At 39.8% G+C, this 11,892-nt stretch overlaps 1 protein-coding gene across 2 annotated transcripts in view; it reads right to left on the bottom strand.

Moving 5' to 3' along the window:
• Nucleotides 1-4,353: 4,353 nt before the first annotated feature.
• OLFML2B (olfactomedin like 2B) overlaps nucleotides 4,354-11,892 on the bottom strand; it is a 659,606-nt gene continuing 652,067 nt past the window's right edge. For both annotated transcript variants that reach the window (XM_075321982.1, XM_075321983.1), the window contains one exon: nucleotides 4,354-9,094. In XM_075321982.1, coding sequence (XP_075178097.1) covers nucleotides 8,493-9,094 — 602 coding nt within the window. In that variant the 3' untranslated portion in view covers nucleotides 4,354-8,492. The remainder of the gene's footprint in view (nucleotides 9,095-11,892) is intronic.

Genomic DNA, 11,892 nt, shown 5'->3' with positions numbered 1-11,892 from the left:
AAAAAGAATAATCTTTTGACTATGGTTTGTTAAGCCTGTCGTATAGAGGTTTTTTTTGCAGATGTGCAGTAAAACATAATTGGACACATTTTTTATATTTCTAGCAGGGAAACTGTGTAATAATAAAGTATAACTTTTAATATGGCTGTTTAAAATACCTTCCCATACAGACAACAAAGAGTTCAAACTGTACCAGTGCTCACATATAAAAACAAAGGTTCAGTCTCACCATACGTTCATGATGAAAAGGCCATTTACAAATGAGGGATGAGGCCTTTGGCCGTGGTAGAAGACCTGTTGTGCCCTGTGCCTTGTCTCCCGTCCTCCCAAGGACAGTGCCTAGTTTGGTCTGTCCCACTAACTGACCTTAGTATCGTATAACCTTTCTAATGCGTTTTGTCCATTTATGGTGGGACTTCTTAGGAGAGATATTATTAAAGTGTAATGAAGCCCCTAGTTTACAATTTAAATTCATACAGGGAATAAGGGGGTTAATCTTTTTGTCAAAACCACTCCCAAAAAACTCTGTTTGCTGTGCAGCAAACCATGAGGTTCTGTATTTGCAGTAATGTTTGCTTTTACTGTCATTTTTCTTTATTGTTTTTGAATTTTCCTTGAATTTACATTGATTCTTTAAGGGAATCTGTCACCAGGTTTTTGTTGCCTCAGGTGAGAGCAGCATAAAGTAGGAAGAGATATCCTGATTCCAGAGATGTACCACTTACCTTACTGGGTGCAGCATATGTGACACAATCCGCGTTCTTAGATGTAGCATGTGGCAGAGCTCAAAGAGCTAACCCCGCCCATAGCCCAGTTCTCTGTGTACATTGTCTATAGACTGTGAGCGGCTTATCAGAGAAGGGGGCGTGAACGAACCAAAGATCACGTGCCATATAGTCCTGGCAGTAATAATCTCCTGCTAATAAAACCTTGATTGTGTAGAAACAACAGCAGACAGCCTAATAAGTGACACGTTGTTGAAATTCGTGTTTTAACCTCTGCATCATGCTGTCCTCAAATTATATAGTAAAAATCTGCTGACAGATTCCTTTTAACAATAAACCTAAAAGTAAAGCCTTGGTTTATCTCTTGGCTGTGCTACCGTGCTTGTGAACTTGACTTTTCCTTATCTTTGACCTCTCTTTATATTACCAGCTACACCAGATTTTAATTTAGTTCATCATGAGCAATTTTTTTCCCTCTATTATTGTATTATTAGGGGGCCATGAACTGTGGAAAGCATTCCATAAAGCTGTTGGGTTAATGGTACTTGTGGGTGCAAGTTCTACTTCCTTATATACAGTATGTGTAGTGTATGCTCATTGTATAGGCAGTCGGCATTCATTTTTGCACAATTTCTTTTGCATATAATGTTGGATTTCCTTTGCATCAATCTGAATCTTCTTTTCAAACCTGCGGCCTTCATGTTCAACCAAAGTGTTTTGAAGACCAAAATACCCTGCTGATTTGCCTATGCAATAAACATGGAAGCAAAATCAGTGTCAATGTCCCCTGCACATATAACGTTATGAAGTGCAAGCTTTCCTGCAGCGAAGAGTATAGTGATCGGTAACAATACTGACATTACAATAAAAGGTGCCATAGGGTTATGAAAAGGAGAATAAATTACCACAATTACGCAAATAACATTCCACATATTTAATAGAGTATAAGCATAATAACAATTGAAGCGATATAGCAAACCGATCCACAGTCTGCAGTGGATATAAACAAATTCTGCAATTTATACAAAATCATCAATAAAAAGTAGCAATTTAATATAATCTGGTATTTCTCTGAAGATTTTCCCTGTAATTATTCAAATGTCCAAAGTACAACATGTTAGAATGTTTCTTGCGTTTGTGAACGTTTCTTGCTTTTCAGTTTGGTCTTTTCAAAAGTTTTTGACACTTTTGACATAACCTTAAATTCTCTGCATACTCGTGTATATATAATGTGGAGTCATAGCTTTCCAGAGGAACACATTTTGGGCTGTAATCTTCTAAACTTACCAGTTCAGAAGAAAAATTTAAAATCCTTCAGTAAATTTGAATAAACCCCATTTTTTTCCAGGTAGCCGGGATTTCAGGGCAGCGTCCTTGCAATTTTTGAATGACATTAAACTGCAGATTAACTTTATATATGCAGGTTAATAGTGTTTTGACAAGGTACATTGTTGCATTTTTATGGTTTTTTTTGCAAACCTTCTGGTCTAAAGGAAATCTGCCACCAAGTGTATATTTCTCCATGTCAGAGCAGCATGACGTAGGGGCAGAGACCCAGATTCCAGAGATGTATTACTTACTGAGCTGTAAGCTTTCATCTAATCACAGAGCACCAATACAATGTTTTGGGAAAATTAGGTTTCATCTCAAGTCGTGTAACGAGTATAATAGAAGTCAATGGAAATCTCGAGCATTTTTCCTCAAGATCTTCCAGATAAATGTTTGAGTTCCCCTTTGAATTCCATTATACTTGGTACACAAATTGAGCCCGTCCAAGTATCCAACTGTTCGTTAGAAGTACTGAGCACCGAAGCATGGTAGTGCTCGCTCATCACTAGTTACGAGTACCGAGCACCTGAGCATGGTAGAGCTCGCTCATCACTAGTTACGAGTACGGTGCACCCGAGCATGGTAGAGCTCACTCTTTACTAGTTAAAAGTACTGAGCACCGAGCATGGTAGAGCTCGCTCATCACTAGTTACGAGTACCGAGCACCCGAGCATGGTAGTGCTCATTCATCACTAGTTACGAGTACTGAGCACCTGAGCATGGTAGAGCTCACTCATCACTAGTTACGAGTACGGAGCACCCGAGCATGGTAGAGCTCACTCTTTACTAGTTAGAAGTACTGAGCACCGAGCATGGTAGAGCTAGCTCATCACTAGTTACGAGTACTGAGCACCCGAGCATGGTAGTGCTCACTCATCATTAGTTACGAGTACCGAGCTCCCAAGCATGATAGAGCTCGCTCATCACTAGTTACGAGTACTGAGCACCTGAGCATGGTAGAGCTCACTCATCACTAGTTACGAGTACGGAGCACCCGAGCATGGTAGAGCTCGCTCATCACAAGTTATGAGTACCGAGCACCCGAGCATGGTAGAGCTCGCTCATCACTATTTACAAGTACCAAGCACCCGAGCAAGGTAGAGCTCGCTCTTCACCATTTAGAAGTACTGAGCACTGAGCATGGTAGTGCTCACTCATCACTACATCTAATGATTGAATTAATTCAGAGATGCATTACACTCTTAAATAGTTAGTGATACACAGGAAAGTATATCAGGACCACTATGCAAGCAGCTTACAGTTACAAAGGTCGTCCACCCTGCCAGGATCCCCAACCATTTCCAAACTAAAGGCCCAGTCACACACAACGACTTACCAGCGATCCCGAAAACGATGCGACCTGATAGGGATCGCAGGTAAGTCGCTGGGAGGTCGCAGGTAAGATGTCACACAGTCAGATCTTACCAGCGATGCAGGAACAATACAGGTCGCAGTAGCGACCTGTATAACGATCTCAGCAGTCACTGTGACCCTGTCACACAGTGTCAAACACAGCGATGTGTCCTGCCCAGCAGGACATCGCCTTTGAAGAAAATGACCTGGACCATTCAGCAACGACTAGCGATCTCACAGCAGGGGCCTGATCGCTGGTAGGTGTCACACATAACGAGATCGCTAACGGGATCGCTACTGCGTCACCAAATGGTGACTCATCTGCGATCTCGCTAGAGATCTCGTTATGTGTGACAGTACCTTTAGTTGTTTAGTGTGGACAAATAAATGTCTGCAGCATATAGTGACTACATGCGTCATTCCAAAAAGAAAGCTCAGTGACAACAGACACAATTTCTTAGCTTTGAAAATGATAGACTTTGTTTCCTAATTTTTAGGAATCTACTTTATAAACAGATAATGAAATGTATTCCTCATAAACCCCCCCGAGTAGTTCTGAAACTATTTAGCTACAGGGAATCATAAATAGGCTAGAGAGAATTGAAGTCTGTAATCACTATGCTTGGTGCAAACAGCATTCATGATCTGGCTGCAGTAATCTCTGGTTTGTAACGATGAGTGACTTCATTCTTGCAGTGTTATATTGGTTTATATTGGAAACAAGTAGGGTTTAGCGAGTAGTTAGCTATTTGTAGTCGCTATGCTGTTAGCGAGTACTGTCCGCTACTCGCATATTCGTTACAAGTAGCACGTGCAATGTAAGTCAATGGGAAATACTCGCTAAGTAGCGAGCAACCCGAAATCCGTACTTTGCATGCGAGTAGCGAATAGTACGGCTTTCGGGTTAGCTTAGCGAGTATTTCCTATTGACTTACATTGCGCCTGCTACTTGTAACGAATATGCGAGTAGCGGACAGCACTCGCTAACAGCATAGCGAGAACGAACAGTCAACTACTCGCTCTACACTAGAGACAAGTGAAAAGTAAATTAAGGAATAGTTTTTTAATTTTGGCATGGAAATCATCCACTGGTGGTAAAACTAAGGTAGAAAAGCCAATAAAAGGAAAGAAAACTACAGAAGCACAGCATTCTATATGGATGCACATGGATGTTAATGTAAACACATAGGCCCCAATAATATTAAAGGGTTTTTGCCAGTTAATTAGTCACCATAGGTGTTTAGTGCTGTAACGTTTGACAGAAATGTACTTCAGTCCCTGACTAGAATCCATCTCTAGCAGAGGCGCATGGCTGTTGTGAGGTGCCAAATTCATTCAATGGAAGGCGCCACTTACATCTTACTCCTCCACACCCCTTTATTAAGACTGGCATTTACAATGGCAATCTTAGTGAGCCAGGCCAATAGTTTTATATAACTGATGCTGTAGTCTTCTTTGCTTTTGTATCAAAATCCTGTATTTTTTCAATTAAATGCAATTACAGGATGATATAATACAGATTGGCAGGTGTAAATTGTAGTTTTCGGGTCCAGGGTGAACAGAGCCTTCAAACACTCTGTCATTTATAATACTGGGGTCATTCCATAAGGCATAGAGTACCTGTTTGGCACCAGCCCCTGAGTGTGATTCCCCCATCCACTATAGCTAAGTATCTGTTGTAAATGGCAGCCCGTATTCTGCTATTAGGGCATTTATTATTCTCTGCTAAACATTAACTCCCTAGTTCATATATATATATATATATATATATATATATATATATATATATTTATAGTTTACTCTGAAGTGGGTCAACATTCATTTTTCATAAAGGGATAGTCCAAAACACAAATTCATTTTCATCCTATATGCTTATCTATTTAGTGTCATAATCTAGTCTAATTTGTAATATGCTTTGATTATAAATTCTCTATCTTTCCCTCACTGCTGTATCTGAATGCTTTTTTTTTGTTCACTATTTTGAATGCCGGGATACTCAAACAAAGTGTCATCAGGTGGCAGAGGATGCGGTCACTACCACTGCCCCTCCCTGAAACAAAGCATCATCAGTGACCTCCATTTCAGGGGCTAGGCCAATCCCTGCTTTATTTAGCAAGTGTTCGTTGTCATTGCAACAGATGCTCAGTAGATTCTTGACACTGTGCAATGTGCACTCTCTCGCTGGCTCTGATCGGAAGTAACGAGCTTGCCAAAGAGTACACTGTCAGTGTACATTTGTAAAAATACCTGGTATGCAGAGACCAGCACTGTCCCCTCTAATTATGTCATTTCTGGGCCCCTGGGGCTCGACAGTGCACTCTTCAGACAGCTCATTATTTCTGATGAGAGCCAGTGAGAGAGTGCACAGTCGCTGATCATATTGCACCCTGACAACATCCTACTGAGCCTATGTAGGAATTTATCACCAACACATGCTCAATACAGCAGGGAGCAGACCAGCCCCTGAAATGCAAGTCACTGATGACTCTTCATTTTAGGGAGGGGGAAGAGGCTGCAGCAGTGATGCAACATGCAGGGGAATTCTACAAGTGCCATCAAGAAAGGAGGAGTAAAATAAATACAGCGGTTAGAGAGGGAAATACAGTCACTTCTTAAGTAAAGTATATTAGAAAATAGCTTTGATTATGACATTAGATAATCATTTAGGATGAAAAATAATTTTAATGCATACTATTGTAAGCAATAAAAATGACTGTACACCTTTTATAGATTTACAAATAAAGGTGAATACATAGAAAGGGAGAAGGTAACTTTGTAATATAAATCGAATTCCTAATGTGCATTACTTCCAAGTCCTACGAATACAGTCAGAAGTGTAAACCCCCAAGTGCACGTAATTACTATGACTGTCACTTATGTACACATATATGTATGTACAAGTACGTGGGATAGGATTATATTTGTGAAGCAGTATTAGCTCACATTTTGAATAAGCATCCATAGAGAATAGGCGGTTACAGTAGTAATTCACACAAATATTCCTACATATTTCCGTATCCCTATTACAGTATTCTGAAAGCATAAGGGAAAGTCCCTGCTCAGGACCTTCATCATCAACCAAACAGCTATCTATTTGAATGGCCTCAATGTAATAATATATCATATATAGTATAAAAGCCTCCTGTGCTGTAAAACCAGACACGGATTTCTTCAGTGATAACAGCAATCGGCTGGACCACAGTGATCAACCAAATGCCATATTAAAAAGATGGCTGTCTTCATAGGGAAACACCTCTAAACGTATTTTCATAATAGAAATATACACTACAGTACAGAAAATATATTACTAGGTTTCATAGATTTTTTCCTTCAAAACTACAAATCTTTCCAAAATATTTATAGCACCATTTATCTTTGTTGTTTAAATAAATTGCATAGTATTGTTTAAAGGGAATCTGTCAGCAGGTTTTATGTTATTTAGGGGGAGACAACTTGATGGGCTGCTTGGTGTAGTTTTGATAACATCTCTGTTTTCTCTGTTGTAGATGTAGCAGTGGTCAGAATGCTTAGCTTTACATAACCCTGTACACACAATTGGCTGGCAGCTTTCTGTGTATACTGTACATTGTCAGGAAGCCAACATTCAGTGGTAGGGCTGGGATTACACAGATTATTCTGGATTGCTCAAGACATGTAGTCAGCATGTGATAGCTTCCTGCTGATAAAACACTGATTGTTTTGAAACTACATCACAAAACCTAATAAGTTACACATCACTGGAAAAAGGCTCTCTGCCTCTATATTGTGCTACTGTTAGATTAAATAACAAAATCCCGCTGACAGATTTTTTTCTTATAACGTGTGTTTGAATACGCTGTTCCCTAGTACTAGAGCTAAAATGTGTACTCAAATTATTAAGGATTAGTCTAATCTTTAAAATGTCTAAAAGGGGCTTTGCACGCAGCGATATCGCTGGTGAAAGCACCTGCCCCCGTTGTTTGTGAGTCACAGGCAACTCGCTGCCCGTGGCGCACAAAATCGTTTGGAGCCATCACACGGACTTACCTGCCTAGTGACGTCACTGTTGCCAGCGAACCGCCTCCTTTCTAAGGGGGCAGTTCGTGCGGCGTCACTAAGCGGCCACCCAAGAGAAGCAGAGGGGCAGAGATGAGCGGCCGTAACATCCCGCCCACCTCCTTCCTTCCGCATTGCCTGCGGCCGCAGGTAAACTGTGTTCATCATTCCCGAGGTGCCACACGGAGCGATGTGTGCTGCCTCGGGAAAGACGAACAACCTCCGTCCTGCAACAATCAACGATTTTTTGAAAATGAATGATGTGTCAACGATCAACGATAAGGTGAGTATTTTAGATTGTTAACGGCCGCTCGTTGGTGTCGCACGCAACAACGTCGCTAACGATGCCGGATGTGCGTCACGGAAACCATGTCCCCTGCGATATATCGTTAGATACGTTGTTGCATGTAACGGGGCCTTTAGAATTTCCATGTGCCTGACATTGTAAACGATTACATATTTCTTCTTGGATATCTTAAACTGGTCCAAACTTGAGCTAAATTTGTCAAAAATGTGTTAGTTTCCATGATCAAAATGCATGTTTTAACATAAGTAATCTTGCCAGAGGCAGGTCGTCCTAATTTTAGTTGAAGTTCTCACAATGTTTAATGGTCAGGCATCTGTTTGCAGTATACTATTAAACACATATAGAATACATCACGACTCCATTCTGTTGTCCAAATGTTACAGTTCTCATTCCTTAAAAATCAATCGTTTCATTTTTTTAATAAATGTTTGCAAGATTTTGGTGCATGAGGCGACACTTTTAAACATTGTATTTAAATATTTATGTAAACTGGATATTTTGAAAGTATTTTTTACTTAAACTTTTTATTTCTATCATAGAATTGATTTTAGTCTCTATATTAAGCCACCCTATGTATTAGAATACATAATATAGAATGCGGAATCCCTTACTGATACTGAGCACAGAAGCATGGAGTGGAGCAATTTAGGTGAAAACCAAACAAACATATAAAGTTTAAATATGAAGGGTAAAATTATTGTTGTTGACAGAATGTCTGCAGTTATACTGAGAGGAGAAAAGCCTTAGTATGCAAATATCACCTGGTAGGTGACTTGATGTCCATTGTCCCAAGCATATAACAGGCGATCTTTTGGATTGTAATCGATTTGTGTTGTATAAGAATATTCATTTTCAAAAAGTAATCTCGGCACTATCTGAGTGTTTGTATGAGTGTCAAAAGCATAAGATATATTGGCGGTTTTCTTATTATAGTTATCCACAGCATACAAGACACCACAGATAACAAAACAGTTGCCGAAGAAATCCTTTCTTAATCCAGTCCGGAAAGTTGTCTCCTTTTGAGTTGTGAGGTCCTGAGCATTTAATTTGCTGAGAACTATTACTTCTTGGAGAAATCCTTCTTCATCAATAGCAGGATAGATAATCCATAATCCATTCTCATCCACAGCAAAGTCTATGTCTGAGTGACCTTTCCACCTCCACGGGGTGGCCTCTTCAAAGACCACGTCATGCAGCATGGACCAGGCTGCCACATATCGGTGTTTTAAATCATATTTAATGATATTGCGAGTAAATGCCCGGTTATAGTAGAAAGACCCATTATATACAACATGTCCTGTACCAATCCAGCTATAAGGAAGCTTGTAAGAATTGCTCCAACGACCTGCAAAAAGCAAACAAAAAAAGTGTTTAATAAAAAATGCTAAAATGCATTTAAATTATTATAGCTGCTTATTAAATGGATTTTACATTTCAATAATCCATAATGTTATCCAACTAAACATAGGTTTTCTTACATGTACATGCCCACAAAATGGCTGTTTGAAAGTACCAGATTACTGAGGCCTCTTCATTATTTTACATTACTCCTTCTACTTGTGTAGTGTGGCGCGAGGTGGTAGTCACAGGCGAGGCATATGTATTGAACGCCCTGGCACGCAACATGAAAAATAAATGTGTGGCTTTTTTTGTTATGGGCGGTGCGCACTCACAGGCCCCATATTGCCATTAACGTTGGCTGGCTAGGACCAATTGTTACTGCATACGGGAAAGGAAACCACCAGTTCTTTACAAACACTGCCTTACTGAACAAACTCAGCATCACCAGTTTATACAGGACGTAGCGGGTAATTTTCTTATTACACGCTTCTATAGCACAAAGCACCATCAGTAACACTTCATTCTCTTCCTCCTCAGTTGTTGTTTTCTCTAATGTTTCAAAATAACAACAACCAAAAAAAGGTATCACCAAGGCACCAGTAATTCTATATGGATGGAAAAATACACTATATGCTGGAAATGACATTTGCTAAAGATATAGTTTTTATTGTTACAAAAATCCGATGTGTACAATTGTTAAAAACACTTAAAACCTTTCTATAATGATGGAATTAACAAAACTGCATCACTGTCACTCAACATAGCAACAAGGATATATCCCCAGTACAAAGAATACATTTAGTCTATTCCCAACCTGTACAGATTTAGATAATAAATAGCATAAATGTCTCCTGCACAAGTATAAAAAAGTGCTTGGCTGCCTAAATATAACTTGTATATAAAACATAAATGAACAGGGTTCAAGGCAATTATATAGGCAACGGGAAAGCTGGGTTCCAAAATTGCATAATATACTAGTGATGTGAGGAGAGGACGCAGGCAATCCCCACACGTTATGCCGTCATATTGAAGACTTCATCAGGGGTGTTTCCAGACCTTCTACCACCACCCAGCCTAGCGTCACAGTACTAAACCTGAAACTCATTATTGTCCTCCCGTGGTTCTGCATCTCCCCCCCCCACACAGGGGATTCAACACTAAGCTAAAGTGACACCCTCGGATCTGCCACCCAGATCTCATAGTTACATAGTTACTTAGGTTGAAAAGAGACCTAGGTCCATCTAGTTCACCCTGTCTCCACCAATTCTACATTTTGTCCCTAAGTCACTTATAACCAACAATGTTGTGTGTACTGAGGAAATCATCCAGCCCTTTTTTAAAAGACATTATAGTTTCTGCCATTACTACCTCTTGTGGTAGGGCATTCCACAGTCTGACTGCTCTAACTGTAAAGAACCCTTTCCTATTTAGCTGCCGGAATCGCTTTTCTTCCACTCGCAGTGAATGCCCCCCTGGTCCATAGTATTGTCTTTGGAAGAAATAAGTCATGTGCCAGTCCTTTATATTGACCACACATGTATTTATACATATAAATGAGATCTCCTCTGAGACGTCTTTTTTCTAAGCTAAACATAGCTAACTTTTTCAACCTCTCATCATATGGGAGGCCTTCCATTCCTTGTAGTAGTCTAGTTGCCCATCTTTGAACTGACTCAAACTTTTGATTGTCCTTTTTAAAATGTGGAGCCCAAAACTGGATCCCATATTCCAGATGTGGCCTTAAAAGTGATTTAAAGAGGGTTAACAATATGTTGGGATCACAGGATTTGATCTCTCTTTTTATACACCCTAAAATCTTGTTTGCTTTAGCAGCTGCTGCTTGACATTGAGTGCTGCTGCTCACCTTATTTGTAATAAGAATACCCAAGTCCTTCTCCTGTTCTGTAGTCCTGAGTTTACTTCCATTTAATGTATACGCAGCTATAGGATTACTCTGTCCTAGGTGCATTACTTTACATTTATCAAGATTAAATCTCATTTGCCAAGTATCTGCCCATTCTGACATCTTATCCAGATCTTTTTGTAATATGGTATATATATGATATCAAGGTCAGTTTTTAATATCCTACATAGTTTGGTGTCATCAGCAAAGACTGACACTTTACTATCTATCCCATCCACAAGGTCATTAATAAAGAGATTAAAAAGAATCAGTCCTAGCACAGATCCCTGCGGCACCCCACTGCTGACTGTAGCCCATTTAGAGAATGTTCCATTTATGACTACTCTTTGTTTCCTATCTTTTAGCCAATTCCTTACCCAGTTGCATATAGTTTCTCCTAGTCCTTGCTTCTGGAGCTTTAGTATAAGGCTATTATGTGGTACAGTATCAAATGCCTTTGCAAAGTCCAAATAAATCACATCAGCTACATTAGCAATATCCAGATTTGCACTTACCCCCTCGTGGAACCCCAACAGGTTGGTTAGACACGACTTATCTTTCATGAATCCATGCTGTCTGTCAGTTATTATATTATTTTCTGCAATATATTTTTGCATGTCATCCCTTAAAATGCCCTCAAAAACTTTGCATACTACTGATGTCAGGCTTACTGGATGGTAGTTGCCTGGATCCACCCTCTTACCTATCTTAACCCCTTCACCCCCGGCCACTAAAACACCCTAATGACCTGGCCATTTTTTGCAATTCTGACCAGTGTCACTTTGACAGGTTATAACTCTGGAACGCTTCAACGGATCCTGGCGATTCTGACATTGTTTTTTCGTGACATATTGTACTTCATGTCAGTGGTAAATTTAGGCCGATACTTTTTGCGTTTA

The sequence above is a fragment of the Anomaloglossus baeobatrachus genome, chromosome 8 (assembly GCF_048569485.1).
Source record: "Anomaloglossus baeobatrachus isolate aAnoBae1 chromosome 8, aAnoBae1.hap1, whole genome shotgun sequence".
Lineage (NCBI taxonomy): Eukaryota > Metazoa > Chordata > Amphibia > Anura > Aromobatidae > Anomaloglossus > Anomaloglossus baeobatrachus.
This window is presented reverse-complemented; position numbering and strand designations above follow the sequence as displayed.